Source organism: Eucyclogobius newberryi, unplaced genomic scaffold (assembly GCF_026437365.1).
Source record: "Eucyclogobius newberryi isolate DKJ021-1_F unplaced genomic scaffold, fEucNew1.0.hap1 SCAF_16, whole genome shotgun sequence".
NCBI classification, from domain to species: domain Eukaryota; kingdom Metazoa; phylum Chordata; class Actinopteri; order Gobiiformes; family Gobiidae; genus Eucyclogobius; species Eucyclogobius newberryi.
Genome location: NW_027315790.1, coordinates 11,820,587 through 11,838,387, shown reverse-complemented (window position 1 = coordinate 11,838,387; position 17,801 = coordinate 11,820,587). Strand labels below are relative to the sequence as shown.

Sequence of the window (17,801 nt, the reverse complement as noted above, 5' to 3'; positions counted from 1 at the left end):
ACAGACACACTGCAAGACATTGTAGTCACCAGAAACATGAGCTGTGTGGAGGAATGCAACCTCGCCGGCTACATAATGGCCTGTGTTGTGACATACTTTCACTCACGGGCCGCGCTCAGATATTCATAAGGGGAAAGGGGACTTGCTTTATCACTGTGTAACTGTGTAACATGCCCCTGGTTAGCCTGGACTTGAATTAACCCTAAAAAACAGTTAACCTTGCACCACTGCTTGGTCATGCACAGCCATATGTCAGAAATAAAGATGTGGTCGCTGTTAAAATGAAAAGAAAAGAGTCATTGTGGCATGATGTCAAAACTGAATTTTGGTTCACAATTATCTACATACAAGAATCAATAGAATTACTGTAGATCCTATTCGTACCCATTTTGTTTGGATACTTTTACATTCACAAACAAGCTGCTTTTTATTTATAGCAGGTGAGTGACTCTTATTTATAGGGGATGGCACTGTGTCTAAGTTCACAAACTGGGCAGTGGTTCCCGACTGGCTGTCTCCACCTGTCACCCACTCCATTCATGCAGAAACACTGACTGGAACCATTCCCATCTACTGAAGTAGAGGTGGGCAATATATCGAAACATTGACATATAGCGAAGGTTTTGAAGATGTAGTTAAAAAAAAATGCAGCAAAAAATAAAAATATATAAGTTATTGTTAAAGGAAGGTTGCCAAAAGTATCAAAAATCAGATACTAATTAAGTAGTTTAATTTTTTCAATTTAGTATTGAAACGAGATAATCAGTTGAATAAGTATTGATACTATATTATTATCACACACAGGACACAAGTTGGCCTTTCCTAAACAGTTTTAGAATTTTGAGCGTTTTCAGAACAAAGACCACATGGAAACACAAACATGAAATAACATGCATCAAGCCCCTTACTTACTACTCTTACTACTTGAAATTTAATATCATGACAACACTAGCATAAAGTGTTTTTGTTTTTTTCAATTTTGTAACTTTACAGTCTATTCACATTTGAATTGACAAGCAACACAAAACCAGGATTAAAACCAGACTAAACCACGGACAAAACAGGGACTAACTTCATGATACATAATAATATTGTCTCTATTGATATACTTAATATTACCCACCCATACACTGAAGCCATAGCTGACAAAGGCTTGTGATGGACCACTTTATATCACTGAACAAAGTTGTGTACATAAACGTTTAGTGAACTGTCTCTCTGAAATGCTATATAGAAATTATCATCTGCCTGTTCATTTTTATTTGGAGAGTTTAGACCTGATGCCTTGTTTGCCAATTTTAAGCAGTGGAGTAGATTGGTTGGGACACTTTTGTGGTCAACCTTTGAGTTATTCCTCAAACGCTGAATGTAAAGAGTTGCTTTCATTAGTTTTTATTTAACAGATGTGTCTCTTAGCACTAGCCGTTTCATAATGTCCTGTCTCCCCGAACATTCTCCCTGGAGATATGTGACAGACAGACAAAAGATTGTAAGAATATCGCCCTTTTTCTCTGGGAGTCCGCTGTAACAGAGCAGGAAGATGCTGTTTCAGAATGGAGCAGTGTTATGTAGAGACTTATGCTATGATGGAAAGTCAAAAGTGCAGCGAGGAGCCAAGGGTATACAGTTGATCTATGTGTTACCTTTTGCCCATGGCTAGTTTTTCAGCACCGTGCATAATTAATGAGGTGATACAGGGACGCGGACTCTCTGGAGGGGCAGAGATTAAAAGTGAAGAACGCATGGGCTGCAGAGACACGCTCCAGAGCAGAAACTGAAGAAAGGAGAGAGCGCGAAGGGTAAGGTGTGTGACAGGAAAACAAAATCAGGAAATAGGGCATGGAAACAGCGGGAAGACGGAAGGCATACAAACAAGCCTCTCACACACCGATACTCGAGCGGCCAACACCTTCAGCACATATCATAAAGCCAGGCACAGAGCATGAGGTCGATAACGTAGGTTTATGCTCTCAATGGAACTCTTACATGAGGTCTAAAGGTACACAAATGATGATGTTGAATCTGTATTAGCATTCATATACCCTTGCTATTCATTTACCTCATTAGCTAATTGATATGCCCTTTAGGATTAGAGCTGGTAATGCAGATTTTTATTATAGGAATGCTATAGGCTGTAAATCAAAGGCAGCAGTCTTAAGCCCTATTGGACAGGACCGCGGGTAAATTGAAATAATCATGAACGTCATCTGTGTTTCTAGTTTGTGTGAATCGTCCATGTTTTTTTTTAATGTCTGTAAATATTCCACAGAATTTTACCTAGTGTTATTCAGAAAACTCAGAGGTAATCCTAGTCCTGTTTAAATGCTCATGTCTGAACCTAGATTGACTTAAAATGTCTCTACAATTCAATTTAGGTCCAGATTTGAAGTAAAATGGTAATATAAATTTACCACAGACTATTCCCTAATCCAGTTCATGTTTTATGAAAAAAAAAAACACAAAACAAACTACGGTAAAGACAAGTACAACCCCGGGAGACCAAGCAACGTGGAGGCTATTTGGGAAAGTTTGGAATGTTTTTGTGCAAATTTTGAGTCAAGGGGCTGTCAGCAAGTATGGATTAAAAGAGAAGACAGATTGTTTCATAAGCAATATAATCATATGGATGTTATTCCGATCACAATAACGTACGCTACAATACGCTCACAATAAAAGACATTGTGGGGTGATTTTACAGACATCCCTAGGTAAAACTATCCAAAGAAGAATTCAAAACTAGATACTAGAAATAAATCATATAAATATTACAAAGGGGAGGTTTAGAAAGGTTTATTTAGAGTTTTAAAATAGTCATGTTAGTACTAAAGAAACAACTATTATTTCTAATCAGTATCAAGCCTTTTTTCTAGGTATTGAAATTGAGTTTTAAGTTTTGTTATTGTAACTACCACACTTTACTTCATTTAACTTCGAAATTGAATCTTCACTAAAGTACTAAAGCAACAACTACATTTTAACACAAACCAACATTAAAATAAATTAATCAAACCATAATTTTGTTTTTGAATGTTGAATGTAGTTGATGTTTATCTTTATTTATTTATATGTAGCATGTGTATTATCTTTAGACCATAATTAGAAGGTTATAGTGACAGCGCAAATGGAAATGAATGACTATTAGAACGAGTTAGAACTCTAAATGATGAAGACGTGTTTGGTATTCGGCGTCCCCCTGTCCTTCCGTTTCTTTCCTCCGTCATGTCAACCTCATCTCCTTAAAAGAACTCATTATCAAAAGGCACCAAGTTCAAAGACACTTTAGGAAAGCAATTAACACATATAAGGCAGACTTGAGGATTCCTCTGGAGCAGGCAGAGCAAGAGGAAAGACAACAGTGTACTAAAGTCTTTCAATCAAACAATGAGGCAGAGACGAGGGAAGATAAACTAATGAACATTTGAATCTTAGCAGGAAGAGGTAATGAAAGGGCCGTTCATAACAAAATACCAAAAGAAGCACATAAAAATTAAAGCAAAGACAAAGCCAGAGGCCAAAAAAAGAAGAGAATACTTGAAGACACAAAGGTTTCCTGTTCTGCATGTTAAGCAAGAAATGCAGTGTTAACCCTAAAATTGTTTTAAAAAACCAAAACCACAATATTCTAATTTATTGATGTTTACTGGTTACATTACTGAATAAAGCAACTGAGTGCAAAAAACCTCATGACATCTTGCAAACCACACATTCACAACTGAAGACACATGTTTATACATTTGTGTCAATACCTTTGAGTTATTTATCAGTTTCTCATCATCAATGATTTAGAAAGTTTCTGTGGATTCAGTTCGTGCAGTTTCCCACTGAAGGAGCTCTATGCTGGGAACAGCCGTCCTCGTCAATGTCATGTGCTCGGGCCTCAAATAATCACTTCACTTTCAGCCAAGAGACAAACAACAATAACTGCCTGTCATCTGTTTACCTGTAGTCTTCCAGGCAGAACACAACACAGAAACATGATGTGATGTCTCGGCCAATAGAAAACAGGGAGCTGCATGCGGAATCAGAGGAAGTGGAATGTGCTGTCATGGTCCTCGGTCTCTCCTAGGAGGACATTATTTACCCTGGTGGGATGGTGCTCCTACACACTCGTTGATTTCGGTCGATTTCATTGCAGGAAGCAAGTTGAGGTGGTGAACACAACATCAATTCTACTGTGGAAATGTTAAGAATGCATCTTAGTACAACCAAGGTTTCTGCTTTTTAATCTTATTGAGTTTAGCTTTAGACAGATGCAAAACACTTTCTCTTTGAGGCGCCACGGTACACTTTCTCTTATTTTTAAGCCTTCTCATCTTTTACAACCAATAATTATGTCTTGTATTAAAGCGTTGCTATGACATTTTACAATTGGCAACAATGTAATGATGTTTTTCACCAAGAAAACAACGATTAAATCTCAATTTAGATTGATCTAATTTTCAAACTGGTGAAAACAAACCCGCAATAATCCATAATATCATATCAAACAAAACAAAAGCAAGTAAGTAATGTTTTTTCCTCTCAATGCTGACATAAAAGCTCATGTATCTCCATACCATGAATACAGTACTATGAACATACTGTACAAGCTGGCAATGGGCTAAGCCACCTGATACTTAAGGAGAATTTAAAGCCCGTAATGCTCTGCTGTGATTCATGCACAGGAGCTCAGAGACAGACTGCTACTGTATACAGCCTCATTTTCCCCACAGCACAAATATAAAAGAGCAATTATGCCCTAAAATTACAGGTTGAGAAAATTATATGACTTCAGGTTGTGAGTGAAATCCGGACGAGCCAACCCTTTAATAAACTGATTACTTTGAGGTATTTAGCTGAAGCCCCTGAAATTGCAACACATCTCCATCTGACACAAACTGGGGACTTTTGAAAAATGTAGCCACTGGTAATATCACTTTTGCACAGTGCGATAACAGAAGTGAAGCTAAATCAACACTTTATTAGCCAAGCCAGCACCTCCAACAAATCTCCTGGTCCTCATTCAGACAATTAAAAGCTTTACTGCTATTACCGTGGCTACAACGCCAATGAATAAGTTAAACTGAGATGGTAAGATGGCCTTTCTCACCACTCGGCACAGACACACATGGGTTTTTCATGTGGAAGTGTATTAGCCGTGGAAGAGGTCAATGGATTGACATGTGAGACAGACCCTTTTATCAGCACTTAAAGGGAACAGCAAACTGTAATGGCTCCCTTGATAGCAATAGCGAGAAGAGCGCGAGAGGCAGGATTAGGGCCAAGCAGTGGTCATGTAGTCCCAGGCAGAGATGTTGTATCCACGTGTGTGTGTGTGTGTGTGTGTGTGTGTGTGTGTGTGTGTGTAGGCGAGAGAGAAACAGCCGGAAAGATCGGAGCAAGAGGAAACCCGAGGGAGTGATCATCAAAGCGAGATCCGCAGCTTCTAATTTGACAAAGTTTAGCCGACTAATGCAGCCACTTAACAAGAGAATGCTGAGGGTTAAGTGGTATTACGTCTGTTTTATTTGATAGCATGGCCTTGTTCAGTGTTGTATACAGTCTGAACTCTCATTCATGAAATAAACTATTCTTTTTCACCGTCTTGTGTGGGGGGATTGATATGGAGAATGAAAAACTCCTGATAATGGTATAAGGGAGGCACTTGTTGGAGACACTTTGAGGGTTAAATTCCAGTGTTGAAAGGTCTGGTTCAGTCTCAATGTCATCACCTTCTCAACATTACCCTCCCATTTCCAGCCTAAACCCAATTTCATCAAGATTATGCATTAGCATTTTCACTTAATAAACCAGACTACATTTATCTGGGATATAACACAATTTGTGGTATAATTGTATTAATATGCAGACATATTTTAGCCTAATTTCTCTTCTACCGTATTTCCATTTTTATTCATTAGTCTGTTTAAAAAGACAAATTGGATGCACCGAGGAACACTGCACACTCAATACAGCACCGGCAAAAATATATATCGGAAATAAATATTGATTGGTAAAAATGAGCCGGTATCGGCCGATAGCGATACTGGAACCGATATATCGCCAATCCCTAATTATGGGGATGCGATCAGTCGATTAGTCTTGGTCGATCAACATTTTTATAGACTAATTATTTGGGAGATTTTAAAAGGACAACAGCAGAAAGAATGTAGTGACTTTTATGAGTGAATTGTGAGTTTAATCTAACTTTTTTTAGATAAATTTACTTTACCAGGGTTGTTTGTAATTGTTCTTGTAATTGTGTGATCTTCCATAAGCTTGAGGTCAGTGCACTCTCGATCCACATACATGGCCAAAATCATTCAGATACTTAAAATGTCTGAGAGCAAAAAAAGTCTTTAGCCGACTACAACACTGGTATGAAAATGGCTTAACTTATACCTCCTCTTCACATATGTTTCCAGGCTTTGGTGCTATCGTCGTGTGACTTCACGTTGGTACCATAAGGCCATTTGTCTTCATTATCATCACAGGGCTGGAGGAGCAGACCCGTGAGAGCTGATGGCAACAGTCATACTTCTCTGTCTGCTATAGAGAAACACACCCTGCTCTACCAGGCGTTTGTCATGTCACTGCAGAAGAAGACAGAGATGGACGGCACTGAGATTTGGAGCTGGTACAGTATAATCACCAGTGGGGGGGGGTAACCTTCAGCAGACTAAACTACAATTACTGCCGCTAAAAGAATTGAGGTGGTATCAAAAATGTGATGATACTACGTTAGTTGGGAGATGTGTAAAGCTATAATATGCTGTCTGTCTTTAAATTTAAAAAGAGCTGAATAAAAAACACTGAATCCTCCTTTCTAATCTTAAAAAACAAGGGTGCAAAGTGATATTTCTGCACTTTTGTGTTTCATTTTACACTCACTTCACTTTTTCACAAGCCTCTGAAATATCATCGATCACTAACTAACACTAAAGACAAGTACTGCTAATATGCTATTCCCAGCTACTATAGCAATCTCTAATACAGGTCCTATAAATCAATAAAACAAGCCTATATTTAGTGAATCTACTTCAAGATACTTGCCCGTTTCCTCTAAATATAACTGTGTTTATCTGCTGTTAAGTACAGACTGTGCTTAATGAGCTTGTTGTTGCTGAAAAAAATAAAACACTCTCAATCTTGCTGTTGGCGTTGGCTTAAGTAACAACTAAACACATTTATCTGGTCTTTTAGGTTCACTTCAACATAATAGGACTCAGAAAATACAAGCTCGACAGAAGGCCTGGGAGCTTGTCATCGCTAACAACAGTGGACAGTGGATGGATTTTGGACCCAATTATAGACTGAAAATCTTTTAAGAAACTTCAGGCTTAGCCCCACTAGGAAATCATCACTTCTACAATCCTTCTGTCAGAGAAATTGGTGGGCAGTGATGTGATCAAAGATAAAGAAAAAAACTGCATATTTTTACTTCAAGCCCACCGTGTCCGTCTCCCCCTGACACCATCACCCCAACAGCCGCTCCAATGTCACAAATCACAGCATCAAATAGAAATCTTTCTAATTGTTCTCAGTCTGGCCACAAACCACATCACAAAGCACCTAACAGCTAACGGTTTGGCACCAGTTTCTCCTTTCTCCATGTGATATCTAATGCATTTGTGACCACCCACAGTTATTCATTCCCCCACACTGCCATTCTATAGGTATGGAAATTGGTCTTTATGTGGAGAAGGTGCAGAGTTACAGCATAAGTTAAAGGCTCAGTTGAACTTTCAAGCAACTTAAATTAATGCGAGTTACAGGTAAAGGCAAGTTGGTTAGGGCAAAGTAGTTCTAAATTTGAAGACAAAACAGTACAGGTGAAGCGTAGAAGAAACAAGCGTGGCGTGCAGAGTGAACCGTCTTTCTTGGCTGTGTGTGTGGCTAAAGACAGGGAGACTCCAAAGCCTATAATTACCAGGCTGGTGGTGGGAGTAGAGCTGATAACAAAGGCCCAAGATATCAACGTCAGACTGTAGCAAATATACAAAGAGAGAGAAGAGGACAAGATACGTTATCAAACTCAATTGTATCCACCGATTCAGATTTAATTTCCTCTGTACAGTGACCCAAATGACTTTTTTCAATATACACGCAAAATGAAGGCCCTATATTAAAACTGGTTTCACTGTCAGTAATTATCCAAGAGTGACATCCATATGTGGGGAAAAAATATTCACATGGCAGTAATGTATTAGGTGTTAACTGAAGAGGAGCGCTTTGTATATTGTGCTTTTGCCATTGTACAAAGGCTTCTTTTGTTACCGCGCACAAATGCAAAACCACAAATGCATGTTCCTTTTTAATCTGCCTGTTATGCTTCCACACCCCTTCCTATAAATCAAATAACCAGAGAAACTCTATAGTATGTCAGTGTACTGAAGAGAAAACAATAGAGACCTATAACAATTAATTAATTAATTAAGAGGAAAGTATGTGTATTTTGCAGTATTTGGAGGTGGATCTTTCAGCATTGCAGAGCTCTGTTGCTATGGGGACTTCTTGCCTCACTATGAGAGAATAAAAGTTAGAATAGACTGTCCTTGAGGCCCACAATTCAACACTGCGTGTAATGTGCTGTATGCAGTTACTGAATACAGTGCATTCTTCTTTCAGGGTACTGACTGCAATAGAATGACAGCCTACAATACGTTGAGTGCAAAACCTAAAGGTTTACGTAGAAGAACGTTGTGTACATCTTTGAACATCACTTTTAAACCAACCAAGTGAATTGGTCCTCCCAAATATGACAACTTACCCTTAGATTAGGCCTTATTTAGAACAGACCTGTTTCTCCTCATCAACACTTGGTCTAGATGTCACGCTTGAGGACTTCCATGTTGACTTGAGTGGGGTTTGATTTGTTGAAAGAGTCCAGTGGCTTTAAGAGGCTCTCTCTCATTTCCTACTGTTTATTGGAAAACAAAACACGTGCCTCAAAGTGGCCCATTCAGAGAAGTTGGGCTCGGCGCTGTTGTCTGACCACATGACTTATACGGGAGACTTCTGGGAAACTTTCAGGCGTTGGTGTGGGTAAAATGTAAAATGCAGCATGTAAAATGTGAAAAGTGGGAATTTCATTTCCAGTTGCCATGTTTTACCTCATGAGCCAAGCCAAAACCTCCCTCCTGTGCATGTCCTAATGAAGATAGCCAACTCGTTTTATGTAACAGGTTTGGTTTTGTTGCCACATTGGGTGGAAAGCACAATCGGTTGCAGTTAACACTTGCATTACTATTGCGTTAAACAGTAACAGCGCAAACGTGGGACGTGCCCGCGCCTGGAGAGCACAGACACGCTCTGCAAACAGGTAAACATGAAGAAAGTTAGCCCCGGGCGGCTGCGGCTGCGAAATGATCTGGTCTGAAAGTGCGCAAAGACACGCTGCTCGAACACGTCTTGTTTTATTCCACCATCACTTACCTGCGATACAAGAGGGATGAGCGTCTGTTCTACTGAGCGAGTTTTGATTTCCAGTCCGGAATCAAAGTTTGTGTTGCCGCACGGAGATGAAGCCATTCCCGCCGAGCTCCGTGTGCCTAAACAATGCACAGCCTCCTCCCGGTTCAGTGCGAGCAGATCCGTGCTTCCCGTGCTGCCCGTGCTTCCCGTGCTGCCCGTGCTGCCCGTGCTTCCCGTGCTGCCCGTGCTGCCCGTGCTTCCCGTGCTGCCCGTGCTGCCCGTGCTTCCCGTGCTGCCCGTGCTGCCCGTGCTTCCCGTGCTGCCCGTGCTGCCCGTGCTTCCCGTGCCGCACGCTTGGAGAGTGGCAGACTTGCTTAAACACTCCGCGGGGGGTTCGCGCTCGGTTTCACTCTCTTCCACGCACACGCACGCACGCCGCTTGAATCCGGACTGGTCGGTGGTTTGGAGGCTGCGCCCGCTTATGTCCGTGTAGTTTACCCAACTCCAGCAGCGCGCGGACTGCAGCACACCGCCGTGGACAACCGCACACACCTCTGCCCGGGCTGTCCACGCGTGTGCGCCCCGAGCTGGTGACGCTGCTTACGCGGGAGCAATTCAAGAAGCAAAACATGAGTCATCTTTTCATCACAGTTCACGATTTGAACTCCTGGCATCGTCGTTCCACTTCCATTTTTGTGCTTTCATTTTGGACAGGTTTTGGACAAGATCCAACAAATTCCTATTTCTATTCAAGGTATAGCCAGGGCCGGCCCAAGCCTTCAGGAGGCCCTAAGCGAAATTTTTTTTGGGGGCCCCTCACCACGTCATCAGAATCAGTTTTATTGCCATTGTCAGTGAACAATTCACATATGGGAACTTTCTTCAACGCAAACAAAGCGCACCAAAACGCCAGGGCATCCGTTTGCCAGTTAGTTTATTCTCAACACCTCACAAGCTCAAATATTGCTAACTTAAATCCCACAATGCAACTTGGTATTCCGCTGACATCACCTCTACTCCCTGAACAAATAACACACGTCCCAGATATGTTTGTGGGTGTATTTGTGGGCGTTAAAGGTCGACAGCCACATTAGCAGTTTAAATTAATGAACAGGGGGGGTCTGGGGGCCCTCCCCTAGAGATTTTCAGACCTTTTTTGGGTCTTCTGGTGCATTTTAATGTGGTCCAGCCGCTAAAGTAAGAGTAAAATGTTGAGGTTGTAATGCAATAAAATTATGTGATGAAACTGTGCCAGGAGAAAATGATTAAAGCCAGTTATCAATACATTAGTGTACTTAATTACTCAATACAATATTGGCTATGAAAAATAATTATGATCAAATTGATTCATTTTAACTGAAAATGTAAAATTAATAGTTATCCCTACTAATTTATCTTTTACTGCTCCCAACTGTTCCTTCTTGCCAAAGTGACAAAACAAGTTATATTAAATTAAACAAATGGCATAAGCATTGCTTGATTAACAATTAACACTGATAAAACAATGCAAAAATGTTATTCCCAGAGAATGAACAGAACGAGAAGTGAAGGTCCAAACCTCGCTATAGTGAAGAGACTGCGTTTCTGCAACTTTGCCACTTATATAAAAATATATAGTATTATTCTATAACAGACGTAATTTCACTATCAATTTATTATAATTTATAACAAATAGTCTAATGATGCTTTTTAAATAAATTGAAATGTTTTATTGCTCTATTAAAAGTGAATTACAATATAAATGTTTGTTCTGATCAGAACATCACACACTGGACTCCTGCATGAAACAATGCTGCGATGTGATTGGCTGATGGACCTCACGTGCATAAACCTTTACGTTCCTCTCATTCCACGTTAAGAAGTCAAAGTAAAACAGACATCACGAGTCACGATTGATCTCACACATGGTGATGTGAGAGAGAGAGACGCAAACTCAAACCCGCTCATCTCTAACTGAGGCTGCACAGGGGCCCGGGACAGGGGCCGCACACTGTTCACTCCAAAGTTTCACGTCAGAGGTTCTGGACGAGATGGCGCTCGTCCGGACCGGATCTCCGCCTCTTTGTGACCCGGGGCATAGACGCCCCTCACCGGCCTCACCTGCAGCTAACACTACCGGGCTGGTGTAAATGTTAAGCTTATTATCTTTCATTCAGACATATGCGCGGTGCAGAGCTCTCCTCGCCTCCAGCCTGAGCGAACTAACGTGACAGAATCGTGTTGTTTCAAACAGCAGCATTAACCGTCTCTTTGTAAGATAAGTTCAATACCTGGAGAGTGTTGTTGAGTTGGCAGTTTCTTTACATCGTCAAGAAGTTTCTTCTTTCGTTTTTCGGCACCAGGAGATATATTCCTCTGGACATGAGGACCACGCAGGGACCATGTTCTGTTGTGTTTATGTTTTGCTCTCGTTCTGCTCGCGCACAATGAAGTTGCACAATCAGCGCAGGTTTGGTATCTTGGTTGCCAGATTGTCATTACAAATAAATGCGGTTTGTGCGTTATGTTACCGCTGTGTGCGCTGCCGCGCCAGCAGCGCTACTACACTAGTGGCGCACGCTGCGCTTGCACTTCGCATAAGACGGCTTGCCAGATTGGGGGCCCTATTAACGCCTCGGGGCCCTACGCGGCTGCTTAGTTCGCTTATAGGCTGGGCCGGCCCTGGGTATAGCCAATGCAATAATGTAATAGCAGCTTTATTACAATGTCTACATTATTGGTAATCTGCATTGAGTTGCAGAAACCCCAAATTAAATCTAATAAAAGGTCATACAGAAAATGTAAGCCTAATTCACAGTGATGATATATAGGATGTTATAGGAGCCAACATGAAGAGTTCCAGAGAATATGGAAACATGACTGATCAAAACAACAGTGGTGCCTTTGGACAGGTGCTACAACTGTTCTCCATGCAATGTATTTATTTTATTTATTCACTTTTATTTAATCAGGTAAACATTGAGATCTAGATGCCTTTTGTGAGGGTGAATTGGTCAAGTGGTCAGCAGTGCAATCAACAGCTAAGTGTACAAGATATTGTGCTGCTCTTTACATTCCAGCAGAAAACATCACAATCACGATGATGTATTTCATAATTGAAATCACAATAACCTCAAATGGTTACGGTACTTCTGATGTTGTGTTAAAATGTCATTAGTTATAGATGTAGATTAGATGAGTGGCCCTGCTTTAATGGAAAGAATGCATACATCTCATTCTGAATTGTAGTAGTAATAAAAGTAGTTTATTTTTTAAATGTAATACAGTAACAATTGAAAACATAACTTGAAATTAGATTCATAATTGCACAGCCCTATCTTGGCTTACAGAATTTCTCAAACTTCCTTATGCACAGTTAATCTCCAAAGTCAACTCCCCCCCAAAAAATGTTCACGTTGCAGCTTGTCCTATTATGTGCCTGTGAACAGACTCCATACTTCTTTGTCATCTGGACCCAGGCCTAACCCAATGGCTGCCAAGTTCTCTCTAACCTCGAGTGGCTTCAGTATCTATTTCCAACTTTTAAAAGAGCAGCCACTGGACAATGAGTGGTGAGAAGTTGGCCCATTTTATACTACACACAGAAGGCAGAGAGCAGGCATGGTTTATGAACATGGTACTGATGCTGATAGGTTTTGCTTGTGCTTACTGATTTATCACTATGGTAGTTTGCAGTGTCCGTAATCAAGACAATAGCAGTATGTGAGTTTTGCCCTTAACCCTGTCAGTATTTATTTAAAACCCTAGAGCCGCGCTTTAGACTAGCTCTGCTTGTTTGCATAGGTTCCCGCTTACTCACACGGACTGCATCATTATAAAGGAATGCAATGCTTTGAGCATACAGACACGCACTGCTGACCAGAATATAAAATAGTTATTAATATAGAAAAAAATTACAGCTCTACACACTGCATGTCATTTTGTACGTTTTTGTCTTATCCCTCATCTGATCAAAATATCAGCAAAGTTTTCTAAATTTGATGATAAGACAATTCAGTTGTTTTGTCATTATGGAAAATAAATAATAAACCTGGGGGAAATCACAGCATTTCTATTTCATACAAAAACATCCCTTATTTGCACACTAACATTGTGTTTGGCAAATTATGCAAATACAGTGACTTCAAGACCCTTTTCTAATTTATCTTTGCATATACTCTTTGATCTACATTCAGACATTTGACAGAATCTAATTTCCCTCATATAATCAACATTTCCTCCTGTGTCTCCAATCTCTGTACATTGAAATATTTCCCAAACCCTCAACACTCAGGAAGCCTCCTCTGTGTCTCCACAGAAGTGTTCCTCATTAAATAAAAGATGCTTATGCACAGTGCTAACAGCTGCTGCACTCTCTCGGCGTACGCACTATAGAAGTGCTGGCTTTCCTCTCTCACTCTTTTTGCTCTCTTTCGTTCATCTTTGCTTCAAGCTCCGAGGCTTTTGGGATGGGAACTGCTGAGCTTACTGCACACTGAACCGTCAAACAAGAACACTCACTCATAAGGATAAGTAGATAGTGATGTATTAAAGGAAGAACAAAGGAGATTTTTCAACCACATAAAACTAAAAGGCTAAAATAGGCTACAAATTGACATTCATACTTCCTTTTATTTGGGATGTAAAGTCCAGGATAGTGGCAACTTTATAGGCTTCAACATATAGATGAATAAGCATTCTTCTCAATAACTCAAAGTGAAGAGAAATGTTAGTTTACCTTCAGAATCAAAGCTGCTGAATAAACAGCGGATCATCTGTCTGTAATTACAGCCAAGTGGCACCCTCAGGGACAAGTCTAATTTGATTCCATGTGAACAAAAGCAGGCAGAGTGGCAAGCAGAAACACTTGACTTTTTTCTTTTCTCCGTCTTCTGCTGTTACCTTAGTTAATTAATTTAGGGTCAAATGCTTGCTTTACAAGATAAGATAAGATAACCCTTATTTGACCCACAATGGGGAAATTTAAATGTTGCAACACAGATTAGGTACAGAAACAGATTAAGCACAGACATATAATAATAATTTAAAAAAATGTATAACTTCTAAAAAAAACTCTTATTAAAAAAAAATGAATACAAAAAAAAAAACTTATAAAAAACAAGACTATCTAAACAATAAGAGATTCTACTCTCATAATGCATGTGATCAAAATAATGTATTATTGTCTAGCTATGAGAAAGTAGGACAGGATATTTCCTAAATAAACTCGCTGGTTGCCAGCTAAATCCATTGTTATGTAAGCAAGTATTGCCAAATGTAGAGTCCAAGCTTTGAAAAGATAATGGCTGTAGTTTTCAGTATTGCAGCTGTTTTGGCTGTGGCCAAGGTTTAGCTGCCACTTCTGACCTCTCTGCTGAGGATGCATGGGCATCCTCAGCAGAGAGGTCATCTCTTCCTGCCAAGTCTGTCCAAACCTTTGGAGACACGAGTAAGAGGAACAACAATAGAGGGACAGGCATTATTTATTTCCTGTCAAAGTGCTGGTGACAGTGCTTTTCTTACATCTTTGTCACTTAGAGACTGGGGAACTGGCAAGTTAACAAACTCCTCCTCTCGATTTGGTATATTGTCATTTATCATCGTCTCTAGAGTTCACAGATGTCATCCTATTCCTCTCCCTTCATCGAATAAACTCGCTGTTTGAAATTCTTTGCAAATTAATTATCTATTTATTTCCCCCCCACTCACCCAAAGGCTTTTTTTTTTTTTAATATCAGGCTGTGTGGCTGACAGCGAGTTCAGCTGCGACCAGTCACCTCCAGTCAACTCTCCACAAGGACATAATATACTGTGACACAGCAGTGTGTCCAGACTCCACTCAGGGCTGACCACTGACCATTGACTAATCCTCTTTTATTAGGCATAAAAACAAACAACAACTAGGCCAACAACTTGGATATTGAAAACATATCAATATTAGTCTAATTAGGTTATTTTTTTTGTTTTTTAGTGGGTATACGAACCCATGCTGCAGGCTTGAAAATTTTACGCACACATTACGTAAATAAATGTAATATGATTTCTTACAAAATGTTTGTATAAATAATACGTTATTATAGACTTAGAGCTGTGCGGTCAGTAAAGAAGACCTACTATTTATGGTGAAATAGCACTCTCTTGAGGAATTTAAAATTCTTGCACCATAGTCTCGGTCTGGTCCATGGATGTATAAACGGTCTGGTCTCGCTAGAGTACACAACATTTCTTGTTTTAATTGAAGATTAAAATAAATAGTGATGTTTGTGTATTTATTTTTAGGTTAAATAAATAAAAATAAAATTCAGCTGCAGCGGAACTACTCACTACACACTGTTTAGCTACAGCTCCAATTACTGCAACACCACGACTCCAACATGGCGCCTCCCTTGTTGGAAACATGCATGGAAACATGTCATGTAGCTTGTTGTGCAAATAGAACTCCAAATGTAGTTTCGTGGAGCCGACGGGGAACTGTAGCTTTTGGGACATGTAATTCAGTGGCTTTGTACAATCCCCAGGTACGAGAAGTCCTGTTATCCCGCAGTTGAGTCAGTGTATACGTCTGATGTAACTGTGTCCATTGTATACATTGTGTTTTTATAAACTTACTTCTTTTAAACCCTCTTTTCTCGTCTGCATCATTTACCAAATGGAATCCTCTTCGCTTCAGGAGAGAGCTGTTGTCGCTTTGCTGAACGGACACACGGGCAGAGTTAATGCAGTGAGGTGGATTCACAGAAGTGACTGTGGTAAGTGCCATAGAAATAAGTGCCAGGGGAAAGTTTCTCATCTGTGCCATTAGATCCAGATTATGGAAAATTTGAGTTGGAATTCGAGTTATTGCAATTACTTTAGAACAACAATGAACTGTCAGATGTCGGTATGCATTTGTTTGCAATTATAGAGTTTATTTGGCTTGTGTAATTTATGCAGTACTTTATTATAAGATACATACTTTTTTACTCTTAACTTCTACTCACCAATTCATCTAAACAAAATGCAGTAAAGAAATTGATTGATTGATTGATTGATTGATTAACAAATAAATAGTTCAATATTCAATGGCACATATCTTTGGTACATTAGAATTAGAAAAAGGCAGTAGTGCTACTTGGATGTGTAGATGGTATAAAGTTGTCCTTTTGGTGCTTTTGAGTGCAGGGATTAGTCTTGAAAAGTAGAAAGAAGCTGATGCAATCAAAAAGTTCCTTTTAAGCCTTTATGGCAAATAGGAATTAAATAATACCAATGCGCTTTGGCCCTTCGGCCTTCATCAGGTTAAACAAATACTTTTGTACATTGACTGTTGGCGAAAGAGCTTTAAGGAAATATTTTAATCCGTTGTCTTTGTTCACATTTACCTCTCTCCTACTACAGTTTAGTATTAGGCTATTCATGCAGATTGTGCATTTTCCCAGGCTTTATCAAATAGCTTGATTTATCAATATTGTTTCAGTATCTAAGTATGAAGTGCTGCCTGTTGAAATAATTTTATTTGTAAAGGAGATTTTTGTTGTGGACAGGACAAGAACGCCACCTGGTTTCTGCAGGATCAGACAATCGTCTCATTGTTTGGGAAGCACAAAATGACACCGTAAGTTGCCTTTTATTGTTTTTTTTTAAATATTATTATTATTTTTAATCCAAATGTAATTATTTCTGTTTCTAGTTCATTCGGTCAGTCGAGTGCACTGGCCACACTGCTCCTGTGTCTTCTGTGGATGGGATATACCTTCATGAATCCCAGATCCTGGTGGCCTCTTCAGCCTCGGACTCCACAGTGCGTCTGTGGCTTTGCAGGGGAGATACAAATGGTTAGAGGGGGTGCAAACCTGACCATTGATATTATTTCATTTTAGAGATGTAAGGATTAAAAAACATCGCTAGAACTGTAAGAATTGTAGACAGTAACAATGATCTATTCTCCAAAAAAGTTAAAGTACATGTAATGCATTTTTTTTAACTTTCTGAATAAGTCTGATTTCATAAAGCTAGTGAAGAATGATAATCTGTTGTGAAAGAAAGCAAATTAAGTATTTCACATTTGTTTGGTCACAGTGCCAACAACAGTTGCTAATGGAATAAGAATGGCAGGAATAAAAAACACAATATAGTCGGTATTTGCTGATGATTTGCTTATTCTACTGTCAGATTCTAAAAATGTCTCCCACCGGTTCTGGATCTTGTAAATACTTTCTCAAATATATCCGGTTACAGAGTGAATTGGGACAAAAGTCAAGTAATGCAACTATCAAGCCTTTGTTCTAAAAGTGACATGGAAATAATGAAATGTTTGGGTATCTACTTGAGCACAATTTTGATCCGGTTATGAACAAGATCCAGTATCTTATTGAGCGATGGGATGAATTGTAATTGTTGCTTTGGGGGTGTGTCCAAGCTATAATAATGGCAGCTGTACCTGTACCTAA

At 39.7% G+C, this 17,801-nt stretch overlaps 2 protein-coding genes across 6 annotated transcripts in view; one reads left to right on the top strand and one right to left on the bottom strand.

Moving 5' to 3' along the window:
- The window catches only part of ctnnal1 (catenin (cadherin-associated protein), alpha-like 1), a 45,558-nt gene extending 35,954 nt beyond the window's left edge, over window positions 1-9,604 (bottom strand). For 2 of the 4 annotated variants that reach the window (XM_072447565.1, XM_072447566.1), the window contains exon 1: window positions 9,415-9,604. In XM_072447565.1, the coding sequence (XP_072303666.1) occupies window positions 9,415-9,510 (96 nt within the window). In that variant the 5' untranslated portion in view covers window positions 9,511-9,604. The remainder of the gene's footprint in view (window positions 1-9,414) is intronic. The other 2 variants (XM_072447563.1, XM_072447564.1) reach the window with 1 other exon arrangement.
- A 6,132-nt stretch (window positions 9,605-15,736) lies between these two features.
- elp2 (elongator acetyltransferase complex subunit 2) overlaps window positions 15,737-17,801 on the top strand; it is a 24,198-nt gene continuing 22,133 nt past the window's right edge. For both annotated transcript variants that reach the window (XM_072447561.1, XM_072447562.1), the window contains exons 1-4: window positions 15,737-15,890; window positions 16,043-16,121; window positions 16,896-16,966; window positions 17,042-17,186. In XM_072447561.1, the coding sequence (XP_072303662.1) occupies window positions 15,747-15,890; window positions 16,043-16,121; window positions 16,896-16,966; window positions 17,042-17,186 (439 nt within the window). In that variant the 5' untranslated portion in view covers window positions 15,737-15,746. The remainder of the gene's footprint in view (window positions 15,891-16,042; window positions 16,122-16,895; window positions 16,967-17,041; window positions 17,187-17,801) is intronic.